Here is a 21,644-nt window from a genome sequence, read left to right on the forward strand (position 1 = left end):
ACGTCTTCATTCTCAACCAACACCAAGCTTGATGTAAATTTGGGGCAAAAATAGAGGTTTTAAGAATTTCGCTTTGGACCCTTTGGAAGGGTCAGAAGCGAAATTCCAATTTTAGGTCTTAATTCCTCATCTCCTTCATTTCAATTCATCCTACAGGGCAAAGAAACATCATTTCAACCTCAACTACGCCTTAGGACTCAAAGTCTTGACTTGACACAAGGAGAAAATAGGGATTTTGATGAACTTCGCTCTGAACCCTTTGGAACGGTCAGGAGCGAAATTCCAATTTTAGCTCAAAATTCACATTTTTGAAGGTGAAACATCTTTCTAAGGCATTCTAAATAGCTTCTCTCACCCTAGTATAGGCCTGACTTACCACAAAATTTGGAGAAAAGGGTGGTTTTTAGTGGAAAAGGGTGGTTTTAGTGTTTTTCGCTCTGGACCCTTTGGAAGGGTCAGGAGCGAATTTCTTGCTTGTAGTTCACTTCTTCATCATTTCAACTTCAATCCACCTCACAAGGCAAGGAAATACTTCTCTTCTTTCATCCAACCTAAGTTTAACTTGATTCTGCAAGGCAAAATAGGTGATTGAAGGATTTTTGCCTTGGACCCTTTGGAAGGGTCAGGAGCGATTTTCCTCCTCTGGCCTAAAATCATCATTTTTGGAGACAACCATCAACTCAAGGGCAATCTCAAGGGCATCTTTACCTTGGTCTAGGCATAGCTTAGCATAAATTTGAAAGGAATAGGTAGATTTTAGGATTTTCACTCTGGAGTCTGGACCCTTTGGAAGGGTCAGGAGCGAAAATCTTGTTTTAGGGCTATTTCGCCATCCTTTCAACTTCAAATCACCTCCAAGACTTAGAACACCTTGCCTCACTCCTCTCCAAGGTATAAAAACCAAAAACTTGACTTGATTTGCAAGGAAAAAAGGGTGATCCTAGGAATTTCACTCTAGACCCTTTGGAAGGGTCAGGAGCGTTATTCTCATTTGGCTTCAAAATTTGCATTCTTGGCGACCAAAATCCACTCTAAGGCAATCCAAATGACTTCTCGCACCCTTGTCGAAGTTTAACTTTGCTCAAATTTTGGAAGAAAAGATGGTTTTTAGGATTTTTGCTTTGGACCCTTTGGAAGGGTCCAGAGCGAAAATCACTTTTAGGCTCAATTCCTTCATCTTTCATGGTTTCTAGCAACTTAAAGTCACTTTCAGAGGCAACTTCTCCTTGATTTTACCTTATCCCACACTTGATCTAGCAAAAAATTGATAGCAAAGAGAGGTTTTAAGAAAATTCGCCCCGGACCCTTTGGAAGGGTCAGGAGTGAAAATCTCATTCTTGACCAAAAATCATCATTCTTTCAACTTGAAACTTCATTGCAAGGTAGAATCTCATCTTTCATCACCCTAGGAACAAGGTTTCAAGCCCAGGAAAGGTCAAAAGGGTAGGTTTGTAAGGAATTTTACTCTGGACCCTTTGGAAGGGTCGGGAGCGAAATTTCTTTTCCTGGCTAAAATCCTTCATTTTCATAGCTACCAAACACTCTCAAAGGCTAGATCATGTTCATTCTCAACATGCCTTGGACATCAAATTTTAGCCAAACAAGGAAAGAAATGCATCTTAAGAAGATTTTCGCTCTGGACCCTTTGGAAGGGTCAGGAGCGAAAATCAAGATTTGTGCTAGATTCTTCATTTCTCCAATTCAAAAACCACCTCAAGAGGCAAAGACATGCTATCTCACTTCCATCCACGCCATAACAAACAAAGGACTGGACCTCCTTCAATGGAAAAATAGGTGTTTTTAGGAATTTCACTCTGGACCCTTTGGAAGGGTCAGGAGCAAAATTCATCTTTTGGTCCAAAATCCTTCACATTTCAATGCTTTCAAACATTTCCAAAGGCCACAAGATGTCTATCCTACCTTTCAAGATACCTTGCAAATCAAGATTTGGTCAAACTAAGGAGGAAATGAGCTTTAGGAGGATTTTCGCTCTCGACCCTTTGGAAGGGTCAGGAGCGAAAATTTCATTCTAGGCTAGATTACTCACTTTTCAAACTCCAAACCACCTCAAGAGGCAAAATTAGATCATTTTCCACCTTAGGAACAAGGTTTCAAGTCCATTCAAGGCAACAAATGAAGTTTATGATGTATTTCGCTCTCAACCCTTGGAAGGGTCAGGAGCGAAATTCTCCTTTAGGCCAAAATCTTGTTCTTCAAAAATCCACCAACTCCATCTCAAGGCAAGATTAAACAAATTTATCTTCAAACATGCCCTAGAAACCAACACTTAGTCAGAATTAAAAAGGAAATGAGAGCTACAAAGATTTTCACTCTGGACCCTTTGGAAGGGTCAGGAGTGAAAATCATGTTTTGGGTTTGATCCTTGACTTTTCCAACTCTCACCCTCTTTGGGAGGCAAACATAGATCCTTCCTCATGCATCTCCACCTAGGTCCTAACTCTTGCTGAAGGAAAAATGAGTGTTTTCAAGAATTTCGCTCTGGACCCTTTGGAAGGGTCAGGAGCGAAATTCACATTCTTGGCTAAAATCTTGACCTTATCCACCTTTACTCACCTCCTAAGGTTAGAACATGTCAAGACACCCCCAAACATGCCTAAAGAACTATGAAATTAGTCTTGACAAGTGATAAATTGAGGTGCACAAGGATTTTCGCTCTGGACCCTTTGGAAGGGTCAGGAGCGAAAATCATGTTCTTGGCCAAGATCCTGACTTCATTTTCACATTTCTTCATTCAAACAAGCGCTTTTACCTTCATTCAAGCCTGGGAATGCGTTAGTTCTAGGTTTTGGTCAAAGTAGAATGTCTTATGGAGAATTTCGCTCTGGACCCTTTGGAAGGGTTAGGAGCGAAATTCGCTCTGGACCCTTTGGAAGGGTCAAGAGCGAAATTTGACATTTTGGACTCTCTGTTAGGATCATTTTATGGAATATAACATTTAAGTATAAGAAAAAAGATATAAGTTTCTTATACTTTAAGTTATATTCCATATATACTTTCAAGATGTTTGAGAGTGGTTTCGGACCTCCACGAGTTACATTGCAAAATCTAGTTTTTGGAGGATTCTTCAGTTTTCCAGACTTAGTCAAATTTAAGGATCAGGACATTCCAAACTTAGCTAAATTTCAGGGCATTTGGAGATCAGGATGACATTCCAGACTTCATCATTCACCAACTTGACCTAGCTCGGACCTTCAAGAATGATACTCACTCACCAAGCAAGACACAATTAGCAACAAGAGCAAAACCAGGCCCTAAGGAAGACTTTCAAAGAAACCCTAATTTTGGGGCCCCAAAGACTCAACCTAGCTCAAGCAGAGCCTACCATCCTATTGATCCCCTGGCGACACTCAAAATGCAAAGGCTAACAGACAAACCCTAAACACCTAGAAAGCAAACCCTAGAAAGCCAAAAAAAAGGGGTCCCCATTCGCAATGGGGCGATGTGTGAATACGTCACAACATGCCCCCCCTTGAATTGCATTATATAGGGCCAAAAGTAGTCATTTTACAATAAAATAATTGTTATTACAATAAATCCAACTTTTGTCATTCCCAACTCTTCATTTTTTGTTTTTGCATACTCATGTAGCATTCTATGCCTGCCACTGCCTTCCAAAATTTTGGAAATGGTACCAAGTGGCCCTACAACACACCGCTCTGTAAGTCTTTCTTCAATCTTATGCCCTAGCTCTATGTTGATAGTGGAAGGAGTCTTTGCTCATCCAGCCCCTCTTACTTTGTCCTTAGCTCTGCTCGCTAACATCTTCAAGATGCTGGCATGGAATTCTTCCTCTTTTATCATGGTGATCTTTCTGGCATATTTAGGGAATGCCATGGACCCTTGGCTTCTTCGGATGGTAGTGTTGTAGAGCTTACTTTAAGGCACCCTACATGACAATATTGAGTAGGGGAAACTGTTGAACAAGACACCCGGCATGATTATTTCCCCCACTATCATAATTTAGGTTTCTGTTTTTGATATTGCTACATGAATCTCTCTTTATGTTATAGTTGCTTATATAATCATTCCCTAGTGTAAATTGTAGTATTTTCTAACTCTATTTTGCAAGTTTGACTACAGCAGAAGTTGAGGTACTTTCTCTTAATCCCTACACTGGGATCTGAAACATCATAACTAGGATATTTTATTAAGGAACATGTTTGATGTGTATTCATTGCCTTATGCCTGACATATGTACTTCATGCCTTACGTGCATTTATGATTCATGACTTGCAGCTATTCAATGAGCATTCGTTTCATATGCTTTGAAAATACATATGTATGCCTTGAATGAATGGTCATATATTTGTATGTATGCTTCATGTCCTATATGCCTTATGTGTATTCATATGGGTGTTCCACACCTTATGCGTATTCATATGTATGATTATGTCATAAGTGTTTTAATGTATATGACTCAGGCCATATGTATATTCAAGCCTTGCAATGTATATGTTTCATGTTCTACATGTGAATGGATGCTTACGTATATGCTTAATGCCTTGCTCATTTTTATGTGCCTTACATGTCTAATGTATACTTCATGTGTGTTCATGTGAGTGCTTCTTGCCTTAAGTATATTCATGTGTATCCTCTATGCCCTATGTGTATACTTTATGTTTTACGTGTGTACTTATTGCCTTAAGTGTATACTTCATGCTTTAAGAGTATTCATGTGCCTTATGTATATTTCTCTCAAGTGTATACTCATGGTTTGCAGATATTTAGGTGTTTACTATATGCCTAATGTGTCCAATGATTACATCATGTACCTTCCTAATGTATGCTTCATGTATTAATGTGATTACTTCATGTCTGATATGTTTTCAGCATGTATGCCTTGTGTCTTTATGTGTCCACTCCCTGAGCAGCCTTCTTATATGTGCTTTGTACCTTATGTGTATTTGTGTATTGCTTCAGGCCTTACATGTCTTGTGTGCATACTTCATGCTTTGTGTACTTGTGGTATATTTATTGCTTTACCCCTAACATGCATACTCCATGCCTTATATGCATTTATCTGTCTACATGCCTTATGAATGATACATTCCTTGAGTGTATTCTTGTGGATGATTCACATATTTTTCCATGTGTGTGTTTTTCATGCTTTGTATGCTCTATGACTATGGCAAATTTATATGCGCTATGTGCATTCACATATATACTTCCCGACTGAAGTGATTTTTTGCTACTTAACTTAAGCATATTCAAGTCTATACTCCATACTTTATGTATTGTATGTATTGTATTCACTTATATTATACATATTCTACACACCTTGAGTGTATTCATACATATAATTCATGCTTCCTATAATTCATGTCTTACATGTATTCATATGTATGATTCATGTTTTACTTATGTGCATTACTTCATTCCTTACGTGTATTCATGCACGTTGCTTCTTGCCTTGCATTGTTTCAAACCTTATGCATGCCCATCATTGATGCAGAGCATCATGAAAAACCAATCATAACTCTAGGATCATGTTGATCCATCCATATTTTAATCATGATAACAATTCATTAGAGGCATATTTCATCATTCTTCAACAATCAATCAATCAAGAAAACTTAATCTAGGTATCAAACTTGCCAACTTGCTGCCCCTTTGGATAGACCTATACACAGAGGTCTATAACTTTTTAACAAGAATTAAACATCTCAATCCCTTCGGTCAGACCCTGAATAACTGTATTATAAACAACATATCCAAAATTCATAAAGATCCAACGGTGCAATAAAAGTTATCATCTCTGCACCGAGACCAATTTTGACTGTCATAAATCTGGAAAATGTATGCTTGCTGCCTGCTAGGGCATCATATTTCACAACAAATACTTAACCAAACTAAAACAATACCATACTTGAATGAAAGCCCTCTGAGTCTACTTTCATAATATTCAAGTCATTAATTTTTCCAATGGTGAAATCACAAGATAAGTACAAACCCTTTCCAACAACTCCATTTAAGACAGTTTAAAACCAGTTTTCACCAAAATCTTTATAACTTCCACAAATAAAAACAAAAACGCCTCAAACCAAAGGGAAAAGAAAGATGATTCACATATCTTTCCAATAAGTCTATTTAGAGGTCTTTATAATCTCATATGAGTTCATACCATACGCTGCAATGTGACTGTTCTCAGGAAGTATCAAATCTGCAATTAACAACTTTCACCAAAACTTCCATATCTTCTTCATTTCTAAACATAATCACTCCAAACCAAAAGGAAAAGAAAGGTAATTAACATATCTAACTATCCATTATACATATGCAAAGGTTTCCAGGCCATACATGGTCATACAAGGCCTGGAACCAACACAAAAATTGGAAAGCCAATTAAAATAATAATAGTAGAATGCACCAAAATGTATCCAAAATGTTCTCCTTTCTTCCCTTTTCTTCAATAATGATTTGGTTCGACCAATACAACATATTTATAGACTCTTTGGTAGTTATAAACCATCCAACTACCTTTATGACCCTTCATCTTCCCTTTTACAACTTTATGTGCAATTTTTGCACTTTTACATTTTTGCAAATGTTGCACTTTTGCAATTTTCTTGAAAAACCAACCAAGAACCCCAAATAAACCATGGAGTCCCAATCTTAGGGTTCTCAATGACCCAAAATCATCATCAATCTGCAACCTTGATACGTTTGAGGCATATAACAACATTCAATCAATCCACTATCAAAACCTTCATACATTAGTTTCAAATCAACTCCTTCAATATCAACACAAACATCATCGTCTCCAAAGCACCAAATAACTCAACATCCTTCCATCTCATAACACAATGTTAAACAATTCAAAAACAATCTTACCATTTACTTTCAAGCCCTCAACATCAATCTTCTACCCTCCAAGAGTCCATTAAACCCATGCTCCAAACATCTTTCAAATCTATCCCAGTTTTAATAGTTTTTCTACCCTGTAATCTATTATTAACATCTTGAAAACCAAGCATTATTTTGGGGTTCTTGGTTGGTTCGACCAATACAACATATTTATAGACTCTTTGGTAGTTATAAACCATCCAACTACCTTTATGACCCTTCATCTTCCCTTTTACAACTTTATGTGCAAATGTTGCACTTTTACATTTTTGCAAATGTTGCACTTTTGCAATTTTCTTGCAACTTTGACACTTTTTCCTAATGACTCTCCAAATTGTAAAAACCCCCTAAACATGTCCAAATAATCTATTTAATACCTTTTACATACTTGATAGCCTTCTCATGGCCTTTTATACAATTTTGACCATCTTGACCTATAAGGGCCTATATGGACAACTAGGACATAATCAGGACTTGCTTACATTTTTTAGGCTTCCAAGCCTTACAAATCATTCCAAATGGATTCAAATACATCATAAATGACCTTCAAATATCAATTATATTTCAAATGATGACTTTGACCATATATTTGCCTTACACCATGGGTGCTCCTGCACCAATCATGTCTTATGGTATTTATGTGCATTACCTCACGCCTCATACATATACTTTATGTTGCATATGTTTACTTGTAAGCTTCATGCCTTAAGTAAATTTGTGCTTTATGAGTTACGTGCACACTTCATGCCTTACATATTTGCCACTTAATGTCTCATGTGGATGCTTTGGATTTACACCTTATATATTTGTATGTATGACTCATGTCTTAAGTGTTCATGTGTATGCTTGATGTATCGGGTTTGTGCATAGAGTGTTTAATCTGTATATGTTTGATATACATGCTTTACACTTCAGATCTTACGTGTGTTTGTTGTTAATGTTAGAACCAGAAAGATAAGACACAGAAATCTGAAACTTGGAAAAATCTCACAAGAACAAGATACACAGAATTTTATCCTGGGAAAACCCTCCACCTGAGGATGAAAAACCTAGCCACGCCAAAAATCAACCTTTATTAAAGGCACAAATCTGATACAAAGCTTCACAAGCTTAATCACTTGACAATTAATAGAAAGAGTCAATAATGTCTCAGACAGTTGAGAGTTTCTACCATACGGCTAACACATAAGCTCTCTGTAATATGAAATACTCATACATCAATCATATATGAAGAGAAGATACAAAAATGCAGATTAAGATCCAAGGCTTCTCACACGGATGATCTCATAAGAAAATATATATATCTCGACTCCCTTCCTGCACCCCCCCAACAACCTGCTAACACTACAATATATAAGAACAAGGCTCGAAGATATATCTTGACAGAGGAAGACGGAAAGCTGAAGAAGCATAAGCTATCGGCAGTTACAAAGTGAGCCGTTACATAAACCGGTTATCAAAAGAGTCACATAGGCGATGAAACAATCTAAACCTCTCAACGGATGAAATACGAAAACCGCTGCCAGCACACACAAGGCTCCCACGAAGTTGTTATTTCATGCACACAGGTCGGTGAAGGTTATCAAGGAAGCTGTTACCCTTCCAACTATGAAAGAATCCAAAGAATCAAACGCAAAACTCAAAATTGTCGAACAATATAGATTCACAACCATCACAGGAATAATGAAATCTCCTACACCTACAAACATTAACACTCCCTCTTACCAAAGGAGATATCATTTACTAATTTTCAAGTCATGGAGTCTTTCAACATGACAAACACAATGGCTACACCCATATGTGTAAAAACAAAACTTTATCACGGATTCTCTCAACGTGATAGCATCATGGATTCACTCAACATGATGTTCACCATGACTACTCCCATGTGTGAAATAAACACAAGCTCTTGTCACAGAGTCACTCAACGTGATGTTGTCATGGAGTCTCTCGACATGACATCCACCATCTCCCAAAGGGTGGAACAAGGGCTTTCACGTCAAACTTCTTTCACAAAGAAGAATGCAATAACAAGGGCTTGCACCTCAAACTTCTCTCGCAGAGAAGAATGCATTAACAAGGGCTTGCACCTCAAATTTCTCCATCACAGAGAAAAATGCATTACAAGGGCTTTCACCTCAAATTTCTCCATCACAGAGAAAAATACATTACAAGGCTTTCACCTCATATTTCTCCATCACAGAGAAAAATGCATTAACCAAATCTTCATGATGATGTGGCTCCCTCTAAACCTAATATCAACCTTCTGACCTCTTTGTCCAAGGTTGCCTCTAATGAAATATCAGGCTCCTTCTGAAGCTGGATGTCAAGTTCCCTCTAAACCTGAAATGTCAGGCTCCCTCTAAAGCTGAAATGTCAAGCTCCCTCTGAAGCTAAAAAGTCAAGCTACCTCTGAAGCTGAAAAGACCATGATCCTTGGAATATGACCATCCTGAGATTAGAATAAAAATCTCCTCGCAGTCTGCTCCCTCTCACTGGGAGAGCCCTCTTGTCAATCAAGAGGTATGTTGGAGCATACCCCAATTCCAAATCTCCCATCAGTAGAGTGACCAACACTTCCAGCAGTATGAAACATAATGATAGCTTAGATGATGCTCAGATATAGCATTCAGTTGGAAGTTCACAAACACATGCTATGCACCTAGAACATGTGTAGCCTCCACCTATAACAAGCATAAATAGAAATAATGATTCACTATTCCAATGTTATGAAAATTCATGAACATCATTCAAACATAAAAGAAACTTATCTCTTTATTGTCAGTTCCCATTGAGTTAGTATTGTAGTTGAGTCTTATCTTCTCATAAGACTCCTCCAGCACTGTTCTTTAAATCGGGAATCTTTTGGTATGCATTAAGGTAAGCTGATACGATGCAGATGCCAGATAAGAGCAACGACACAGAGAAACTGTGATCATGTCCTTCCAAAACAATAAAGTGGACCTCACACAATGTGATATCGCATTGCAGATATCTCGTCGAGTTTTGCAGGGCCACTCAAAAATTCAAAATAGGAAGAAATGAAGTCACGGCTTAGAGAAAGGTGAAGTCTTCGGAAAAAACATAGTTTGAATAACACCAAACAATAAACAAGCAACCCTCCCAGAAACCTGAGACCTCCTGTGAGGGAAACGGCCTCAAACCTGGCTCTAATACCATGTTAATGTTAGAACCAGAAAGATAAGACACAGAAATCTGAAACTTAGAAAAATCTCACAAGGACAAGATACACAGAATTTTACCATGGGAAAACCCTCCACCTGAGGGTGAAAAACCCAGCCACACCAAAAATCAACCTTTATTAAAGGCACAAATCTGATACAAAGCTTCACAAGCTTAATCACTTGACAATTAACAGAAAGAGTCGAGAATGTCTCAGACAGCTAATAGTTTCTACCATACGGCTAACACATAAGCTCTCTATAATATGAAATACTCATACATCAATCATATATGAAGAGAAGATACAGAAATGCAGATGAAGATCCAAGGCTTCTCACACAGATGATCTCATAAGCGAATATATATATCTTGACTCCCTTCTTGCACCCCCCCCCCCCCCTCCAACTACCTGCTAACGCTACAATATATAAGAAGAAGGCTCAAAGATATATCTTGACAGAGGAAGACGAAAAGCTGAAGAGCCATAAGCTATCGGCAGTTACAAAGTGAGCCGTTACATAAACCGGTTATCAAAAGAGTCACATAGGTGATGAAACAATCTAAACCTCTCAACGAATGAAATACGAAAACTATTGCCAGCACACACGAGGCTCCCACGAAGTTGTTATTTCATGCACACAGGTCAGTGGCGGTTATCAAGGAAGTCGTTACCCTTCCAACTATGAAAGAATCCAAAGAATCAAACGCAGAACTCAAAATTGTCGAACAATATAGACTCACAACCATCGCAAGAATAATGAAATCTCCTGCAGCTACAAACATTAACATTTGTGAATATTGTTACATACATTACCCATGTTTATGCTTCAAGACTTCCATGTATACTTCAAGCCTTGCATGTATTTACATGACTTTGTGTGTATTACTTGACCCTATGTAGATGCTTCATGTCTTACATACCTTCAATGACTCACGCTTTATTCCTTGCATGTATTCATGTGTATTAAATGTATTCAGGCTTCACGCCCCATTACCCTTACATGTGTTGTATGTATACTCTGTGTCTTTATGTATATCTTGTGTTTGTTTTTTATTGGGAGATGACTCAGTTTGAAAAAATTGTCAATTGCTTGAGGACAAGAAATTTCAAGAAGGGCGGATATATATATATATATATATATATCAATTATTATTATTAATTAATATAATAATATTCTGGAAATATTCAAATAAAAATAAATTGATATTATATTATAAAAATAATTTATATATATTATAAACATAATTTACATTAGATCACGACACATGGGAGGTAATTTATTATATTGTATATGATGTTAATTATCTTAATGATTCTTATCGATTCAACCATTACATGTTAAATCAGTAACATTTGAGAGGACATCTTAACTCAATATCTATTAAAAAAATCGATTGACACTTCTTTCATGCCATTAATTGGTTCCCTTGAGCCTGTGTAAGTGAGCAATCTTCATAGGTCTCCATCAGCGATAGTATGGGATCCGATGTCATGATTGGCTCAGTCTACTTTCTTGCTTGTACCATTACTTATCTATTAGACAATTTTGAGATAATCAAACCAAGCTCCTCCAAGATGTATTTACCTCTGTAATATTTGATGTTAATACTAGCCTTCATTAAGGTATCATCGTCTCATATACATCACCTAATAATTAATCATCCCATAATTATTATCAAGCATATCTAGAGATAATCAATTGATAACAGCAATTAGACAAGTAATCGGCTCAGTCAGTTATAAACAAATCCAAAGTGATAAGTATAATCGTTAATTAGAGAGACTATACCAATTTGTTATGCCTTAAAGAGGCACGATCTGTAAAGGATATGTCTCTTCAATATTCAAGAGGTGCAATCTCTTCGGTATTGAAAGATACATAGGGAGTTTGAAAACTATTCCATGGGGGGAAGGAGTTTATATCAGATCCCTGCATCCAGTTTGGATGGCTCTAAAAGAAAAATCACCGTGGGCATATAATCAGTTGCACAGAGAACATGGAGTACATAATCTAATATAATTATATAAAGAATCAAAATTAAAATCTGCCGCCATCGAACAGGTCGGATCAGAACCGTTATTAAGTCACCAGGCAGTAACATCCTTGTTCTTGATGGTATGGATGGGAAGGTGTTTAATATGTATGCTTAATATAAGAAGCCTGATAATGTTCATATGCAGAATTTAATAGTCATATTAATATAGACTGCAATATGTACGACAGTCATATATATATATATATATATATATATATATATATATATATATATATATATATATATATATATATATATATATATATATATATATATATATATATATATATAATGTTTGGTCAGACAAATAATAATATTAGAATATAAATTAGAAAGAACTCCTAAGTTAATACAATTAAGAAGAATATGTTTGTATATAATGTTTGTTACTATTGTCAATATTTAAGAAATTGGGGGATGGAGTTGTTTCCAAAGAGAGGCAGTCTAAATCCAATCAATAAGATGATTCCCAAGATAGGGTAAGAGCTTGGATCGGTAAGCTTTGAGGAGTCAACTGTATTTTGGATCTCAAGCACTTTGGTAACATAGACATCCTCTTCTTCCTTAAAACTGTATAAGTAGCAAGGTTGACACTTGTATTAAGAATTATGAATGATAAAATTAATTATCTAGTATGATAAACTTAATTATCTAGTATGGTAGATAAACAATTTACTTGTTAATAATTGATAAATTAATTGAACTAGGGAATATCACAGATTTTATTCATGTTAAGATAGATTTGTCTTCTAATCAATTTAGTTTAAGTCATTGAAATAGATTAATTATGGTTAAAATCGGCCTAGACCTAGTAGGAGACATTACATTTTCTGACAATACCATTGACTTTGGTGATTTCAAAAGTGTGTAGGGATTTCAAAACAAGTGAGGAGCTCTTAAAATGTTCAATTTGCCCTACGCTATTAGATATAATGCCAACACATAGGCATTTATTGCTTACAATGATGTAATAACACATAACTTAAAATTAGATCCAAGAGAATAACATATTCAATTTAAGTTGCAGATTCCAATTTATTCAAATCCAAATACATGATGGAGAAATTTTTTGGGGCAACAGTGGCATTTTGGGATCCAGCCAGCTACCGACCGTTCGAGCTAGCCACTCAAAACCCTCTTTCCAGCAAAGTTATCATGTCTAGACAGATTTGGAGTTTGTTTCAACCCAGGGTAGAAAACAAGTTGAGAAACCACATAGACACGACGACAATAGGAAAAAACTGGGTTGGTTGTATACATTTGCATCATTCTGGCATTTTTGAGACCTGGATTTTGTAAGAAAATACAAAATAATTGTGTTCCACAGGGGCACATTGTAATGTCCCTACTAGTTAGAGATCATTGTCCTGCAAAACAGATTGTTAGAACACAACAAAATATATACATAACTAATCTAATTTGCAATTAAACTTAAATTACTTAATTAAGACTAATCATAATTCTCATCTAATAAAAAGGATACGAATGTCGTACGGAGATATGTCCTTAGGCGGCTGTGAAGCTCGCCTTCTTGGAACCCATCTTGGTTCCAAGCCATCCAGGAAATAGAAGGTTAATTCGATTCCTATCTTGGATGTAACTTCTTACACCCAAGCCATCCAGAAAATAGAAGGTTAATTCGATTCCTGTCTTGGATGTAACTTCTTACACCCAAGCCATCCAGGAAATCGAAGGTTAATTCGATTCCTGTCTTGGATGTAATTACATCCAAGCCATACCAAGGAAGACCATCATATCTAATCAATTCCTTGCCTTGGATGATGCATCCCATCATCCAAGTCTACCAGAGGGGACTGGCCAGATCCGTCTCTTCTTGGATGAACTTTGTCAACCAAGCCATACATATATGCATATAGATATTCAGTATATACTGCCTACCAAGGATTATCATAATTCTTGAATTAGGCTACCGGAATTTATTCCCAATAGCCTCCATCATATAATCATATTATTGCCATTCATTGATAAACACATTTCATAACAATTCATTTTATCAATGTCATTATAATTCATATGATCATTATTACTTATTTTATCATCTTGTGACATACAACATTATGCTAAAATTCTGTAACCTACAACATTGTACTAATGATGACATAATTTTGTACATACATATTATAATAATTATGTCGTAACTATTAAAAACAAATTATAATAATTTTGTACTACACATTATAATAGTAATGATATAACTATTAACAACTAAACGTATATTTGTATGTGTGTGTGTGGCACACACATCCACACACATACACGTGCCTGTGACGCTCCTGTTGTTTTCCTCCCTTCACCCTTTCCTTTGTCTACGCGGCAGTCACCATTATCTTATTCCTGTTTCTACGTAGCTATAACTCCATAGCTCCTCCCTTATACCATGCGCTGCTGTCTCCCCCGCAGCAATAATAATTCTTTCTTCCTATATTCCCCTCCTCCCATTTCATACGCTGCTTATTCTTCCTTATATCCCGTGAAGGGTTGCATCCCTCCACGGGTCCTCCCGTGCGAAGGGATGCGACGGTGGTCGCAGCCCAAGGCTGCGATCACCGTCGCACCACTTCGTGCGGGGGTAGCCTCAGTTTGTAGTTTGTGCATAGTTCGTAGAGTTTGTATTAATGTTTTAAATTAATAACACTTTTCTTTATTAATAGTTCGTAGTTAAGTTTATAATGTTGTATTAATAATTTGTTTTAATAATACTTTCCTTATTATTTTATATATTAAATATATTGACATTTTAATAATATATTTAAGAATATTTTTCTTTATTATTTTATATATTAAATACATTAACATTTTAGTTGTTTATTTATATTAACCTTATTTAATTAACAATATTTAATGATTTATTTCCTCTTTAGAAATTTAACATTATTTAATAATTTACATCAGGTGATATCGTGGGGGTTATCACACACATCCACAGCCAGACCAGCCATATGTGAGGTCTTACCTTCAACAAAAAAATTGCTCTGGCTTCAAGACGGTCTAATAAAGGTTAGGTCCTTGTACTAAATACAAAACATGAACGCAAATTAAAGGTAAGAGTTTAGAAGAACAATCATATGTGAAGTCTCACCTTCAACAAAAAATTTGCTCCAGCTACAAGACAGTCCATCTCATCTTCCTTGCTTAGAGTTACACCAAGCCTGTCTTTGAAGATATCTGCAAATTTATATGCTCCACCCCCTGTAGCCTTTCCAAACAAATTTCTTTAATAATCAGTACAAAAATGTGACCTATAAAACAACAAAAGAAAGATGATATTGCAAGCCTCTAAGACTAAATTAAAATTTTCATTCTAACATTGTCAATTTAACCCTCTTTGTGATTGTATAGATATTCGGGTGTGGCTCTGCCGCTCTTTGGACGAATGCCCCTACAGTAAGAATGGTGTGATCTAGAACTGCCATGAAATCATTTGCTATTGAGAAAATAAGCAGACATTTCCTGAGCTTTAAAATGTTAAGTTTATCCTTATACATACAGGCAATATGAAATAACGATATCTTTAAGCCAGTAATTATGTTTAAAATATGTATCTTCACAAAACATCAACTCTGAATAGAGCAGTATCCTCCTTTTTTATTGCTTAAGTAGATATATTGTATTAGTATAGAGGCCAAAGCCGATCTAAATAAACAAATCTTACATTTTTACAATGATGCATGGTGTCTTCACACAAAATATAGTTTCATAGATCTCTCAAGATAACAAACACGAGCCATATCCAAAACGAAAAATTGTACTGCTCCAGGAATAAGTGGATTGAAAAAGGTCCATCTTACTTCCAAGAAACCTCATGAGATTAAACGCAAGAATTTAAACATTGTAGCCTGTAGGCAGTATGAAGGTCCATTTCATTTTTATCAAAAGAAATAATTATTATATTTTATATTTTTTCATTGATAAATGTTAAGAAGTAACTTAAAGTTAATGAAAGTTATGAAGACCTCAATGTGAGCAAATGTCACTGGAAAATTGTGTAATCTAGCTTAGGTTTTTTATAATTATGGAAAGATTTGAGGTATTGTATCATCAGTTTTCTGCAATTTCTCATTGTCTATTTCTGTCATATTATGTTCAGTGTCGTAATATATTTCTGTTATCTCTGATGAATTATCTTATTGCTGTAAAGAATACAACCAGACACAACACATATTATCATCAGTTTACCGGACATAGAAGCATGAGAAGCGTTTATGTCAGTATAATCGAATGTAATCTTTGGACGCCAAGTGAATAAGTCACCTTCCAAGTGAAGGGCAAAGATCTAAGCAGCAGAAAGCTAGGGAAGTGTGCAGAAGAATGGTTGCAAATGAAAATTAATGTTGTCAATATCCACAAAAGCGATTTCAGTTTCATAAGTTGAGATAGATACATTATCTAACCAACTATGAAAACTTTGAACCTTACCAAGAAGTGTTAGAAGCTTGTCAGTTGCCAAAAGGGGTGTGGTACAAAGAGTACAAAACTCAAACGAAGAAGAAATATCTTGGACCAGTTTACTGTCAACAAAAAGCAAAACAAGTACAAATCAATTCAGGATATCTCAAGAGAACAAAGGAAACGAACCTATCCATCCAAACACTGTAATTGCCTACAACTCTCCTAAATAGCCTCCTAATTGCATACTTCCTAGCTGATGGTACAGTTAAACTTGATTGGCAGTTATCATGCTCTCTCTTTCTCCTAAATGTTAGGGATTATGTGGACAATAAAATATAACTGATGAGATAAATGGAGAGATAGATAATATCCATCTTTAAATGATGAAGTCAATGATGGTAAGCCAAATGAATGTCGACATTCTCCTTGTAGCAACACCAAAATATCCATCTTTATATGATGCAGTCAATGATAGAAAGCCAAAACAATGTCAAACTTCTCCTTGCAGCAACACCAAAATGGACCCCAAAGCTATAAAAAGATAAATTTTAATATGCACGAACATGGAACTGTGGTTCAACTAGGAGATAAGGATCAAACACATATAAACAATTGAACAACACATGAATAGGAACAAAGACACAACTGACTTCATTGTTCAATAAATATATAGATAATACATTAAATCTCAGAAAATTTTGGTACAGTTTCCAATAGTAAAACCCTACTTTTCAGCCTACAAAACCAACAATCTCCAGCACACTATTGACAACCTTTCAGCTCCCACAACCTGTAAACAACTGAAAAAATCCTCCCTTTGCCTAGAACCTGCAAACAACTTAAGATATCCTCACTTTACCTCCAACCTGCAAAAAAATATACCACAAGCTAACCTTCTTCAATCCAAACTCATGATTTTAATCCTTTCCTTCCATGTTAGGCACCAAAATCAATTGAGGGTCCAATCTTGGTCAAATCATAACTGCCAACATCCATCATACCTCCACGTATAGCTCCCAAGTCAGAAGAAATCAAGCCATGGTCAAAAGTAATTCCCACCTGGCTAAAAGAAGCTAGATGGGACACCCTCATCAACATGCACCACCTTGCAAGGTCAAATACATAAAGATGCACCCACATACAAATGGAGCACCCAAATTCCAAGTTGGACTTGGACTTGTCAAAGATGACTTCAATCAATTGAATCTCCATGTGGCATAGACGCTCTTACAAGTAATAATGGCTATGATAGGTAACCACCCTCACAAAGAGGTGTGAAAACATGATATTAACATGCAAACAGATTTCATGAGGAATCTCCAAGGTCCCACTGAGTGGGATGCCCAATATGAGAGGTAAACAATTTAGGATTTGGAAAGTCTGAATTAAAAATTACACACCAGGTAACCCAAACTTAGCACAAACAAACAAAACTTGATTCAAAAAAAATTTGGTGATGTTGATTTCTCAAACCCTATGATGCTCCTGCATCAAACAACCTAAGTAGGAAAGAAAAAGTGAGCTCCTACTCACACTAAAGCTTCAAATTCCTCGATGTTGTACCCATTCTTCCTCATCTCCATTGGAGTTGACCAGTTAGCATCCTTTTACAATTAGTATATCCACTTCTCAAGGCATTCAACATATTCCTTCTTGGTTTTCTTGGCGATTCTCTACTTCAAGAAAACAAAACTTGATTCAAAAAAATTTTGGTGATGTTGATTTCTCAAACCCTATGATGCTCCTGCATCAAACAACCTAAGTAGGAAAGAAAAAGTGAGCTCCTACTCACACTAAAGCTTCAAATTCCTCGCTGTTGTACCCATTCTTCCTCATCTCCATTGGAGTTGACCAATTAGCATCCTTTTACAATTAGTATCTCCACTTCTCAAGGCATTCAACATATTCCTTCTTGGTTTTCTTGGCAATTCTCTACTTCAAGACACTGTGAATCTCCTCCCTTAGCTGTTTTAGCCAAAGTTTCTTCCAATCTGAAACCTATTTTTCAACATTATACTCTTCTTCCTCCTAAACCCCATTATATGTGTACAGATCTAAAATATTAAAGATGGGTAAAATGCCTATTCCATTAGGTAGCTCAATCTCATAGGAATTTGCAAAAATCTTTCTCAAGACTTGAAAGAATTAATTGTCTACCCATAAAATTCATTATATCACCTCTTTGAAAACTTCTCTCTTATTAGATGAGCTCGGAAATGTCCCCCATTCCTTAGTTTGCATATTCATTACCCTCATTTGTTTGTGAACCTCAAGAATGTGTTTTACCAAATCTTCTACTTTCATACTCTTGGTACCTATCTCAACCACATCATTCAATTCAAAACCCCCTACGACTACATCTATACACCACCTGGAATGGTGTTATACCTATTCTTTTATTCACTGAATTGTAGGCATATTCAACATGTCCCATGACCACATACCCCTATTTGGGGCTTTCACCAACTAAACATCTCAATAAATTTCCCAAACTCTTATTTACAACCTTTGTGCTCCCATTTGTTTGTAGATGGTAAGCTAAGCTGAAATTCAATTTGATTCCCAAAATTTCCATAGGGTCCTCCAAAAATGACCCATTGGGACCCAATTTGAAAAATTGTAAAATCCATCTAATTCCTTGCCCATCTTGTAAATTGTGCAAATTTTGCCTTCTAGTATTCTTTATGTATCCCTCATGTCAAAGATGCTAAAAGGTCCAAAAATTTCCTAAGTTTGGAGATCAACATTCAATTTCCTAGTTATTTTCTTGACTTCTATCATCCAAATAATTGAAGGTTGGTTTTCAAATTTCGAAGTGTGTTGACTGCAAGTTTAAAGGTACTTGGACCTGCCGATCCTCTGAAAATGTTCAGGGGACAATGAAAGCACAAACAATTGTGGCACAAGAGTGACAAAGTTTAAAATGTCATCAAGGTTTAAAGTTCTTGAATTCATCAAATCGCTGAAGTGCCAAATAAAAATAAGCTAAGGAAGACAAGTTGTTGGCGAGTTCAAAGGTTCTTGAACCTGCTGAACCTTCAACAAAGTTTAAGAGGATCCCAAATCTCAGACAAATATAGTAAGGGCTATTTGAATAGCATTTTGAGGCAGGAAAATGTTTCAAACAAATATTTAAAGATTAAACACTACAACCACTCCAAAGTGCTTTGCCTACTTACTTAAAACACCACACTATGGTAGCTGAATTCTCAAATACCTTTTGTCCTCGCTAGACCTAGATCATTCATTTTGAGCACGATTCATCCTCAATCATTGATTTCACTAATTAAAACATTGACAACATTATATTCCTCAACCACCAAGATCTCCTAATTCATGTGGATGCTTGGGTACAAGATTTTTTGAGATATTATACATCAAAACTCTTCATTCAAGTGGTTGGTCATTCTCTGTTTCCAAACACCTACAAGTGCTAGAATCATCTAAGGTTTAAATCTTGCCAAACTAATCCACTTTGAGTAGCATTTTTGCTATTCCCATGACATTTGTAATATTTTACATGATATCAATACATGAGTTTCTCAATGTACACCTATAGATCTCCAAGGAGCTCTTGAATCAGGTGGTCTTTCTCTTGCCATACTAAATGGTAAGAATGTTATGCATATCTAATAAACGTAATAGCATTCTAATTCATTACAAGCTTTGCAATGGTATCTTGTACATTTCATACAATTATTTGCAGTGTGTGGATGCAAATAGCCTCACTATCTATAAACAACAAAACAACAATGTGAGCCACATCACTAGTCTTTTGACAAGCAATAAAATGTACCATCTTAGACATCCTATTGACCACAACAAAGATTAGAACATATACCCTCTAAGTTCTACGTAGACCAACCACAATATCCACACTTATATACTTGCCACGCCTTTGTGATACAGATACAAGCTGATACAGACCTATATTTTGACTACTTCCTTTAGCATACTAACAAATGTAACATGTTTGCACAAACCTCTAAACATCTAATATCATTCTCATCCAACAATAGTGTTCCTCCAAAAAGAGCCAAAGTCGTATATGCACCAAAATGCTCAGCCAATCCTCCGTTGTGCTGCTCTATGATCAAATTCTCTTTCATCAACCCTTGGAGCATAAGCAATTGTTTATGACTTAAAACCAAAGTTACCCCGAGTTTCCGAGACGGAGACAGTGGGACGCGTTTCTGGGACGGCAAATTTTTTTGCCAGATTTGGGGACGGCGGGGGACGGCAAAGGGGACGGCTATATAAAATATAGGAAAATTTTAAAATATATAGGAAAATTTCAAAATTCTATATGTTCATATGAAAACATGGATAAAGCATGCATACATACATTATATTCATATGAAAACAATAAAACATGGATATAGCATGTGTATGATACTATGAAAAGCTGAAAACATTTTAGAATGTAAATTCTGAACATACAACATTGTTAATACTCAATAGACAATATGCAATTATGCATTCATAAATCAGAATTTCAATTCATTCACATTGTCAATATGCATATCAATAGACTCGGAGGTTAAATTTTCCCTACTTCTATCGACACAATTTCCCCCCATATTTTTCAACGGGGGTTTGGGGGCAATGCCCCCAAGGTGGGGTCAAGGGGCAGCCAAAAAACCTTATTCTTTAATAAAGGCGTTGGGTGTTATTTTTCTATTGACTCGCTGAGTTTGGTGATTTTCTAATCTCTGTGTCAAAATGCCCAAAGGCTACACTGCTGCCATATAGTTTCATTGTCAAAATTATGAATTAAATTAATAAATTTAAAATTTAATTAATGTTATCTTTTAATTTTTTTTATTTTTAATAACAATTTGAATTAATAAGGAACCTATATTAGAAAATTTAAATAAAAAATTGAAAATACAACTTTTTTAATATTTTTTAAGGGCCTTAGATATGGGGGACGTCTGGCCATCCCCGGGACAGATTAGGGACGTCCCAGCCGTCCCCAGGACGTACGGACGTCCCCCAAAGCTAGGGCAGGCGTCCCCCTATTTCGGAGACGTCCCCTCAAAATACAGGGCAATTTGGGGACAGGGGGAAACGTCCCCTGGTTGTCCCCAAGTCCCCAAAACGTCCCCGGGACGAGGACGGGGGTTTTCAGGTCGGGGACGCGTCCCCAA

At 36.2% G+C, this 21,644-nt stretch overlaps 1 protein-coding gene across 4 annotated transcripts in view; it reads right to left on the reverse strand.

The window, feature by feature from the left end:
* The window catches only part of LOC131065083 (pantothenate kinase 2), a 345,145-nt gene that overhangs the window by 302,339 nt on the left and 21,162 nt on the right, over positions 1 to 21,644 (reverse strand). For 3 of the 4 annotated variants that reach the window (XM_057999495.2, XM_057999488.2, XM_057999502.2), the window contains exon 4: positions 15,185 to 15,301. The exons of the other annotated variant lie outside the window; for it this stretch is intronic. In XM_057999495.2, the coding sequence (XP_057855478.2) occupies positions 15,185 to 15,301 (117 nt within the window). The remainder of the gene's footprint in view (positions 1 to 15,184; positions 15,302 to 21,644) is intronic. 4 annotated transcript variants of the gene reach the window in all.

This window comes from Cryptomeria japonica, chromosome 1, assembly GCF_030272615.1.
Source record: "Cryptomeria japonica chromosome 1, Sugi_1.0, whole genome shotgun sequence".
In the NCBI taxonomy this organism is placed as follows: domain Eukaryota; kingdom Viridiplantae; phylum Streptophyta; class Pinopsida; order Cupressales; family Cupressaceae; genus Cryptomeria; species Cryptomeria japonica.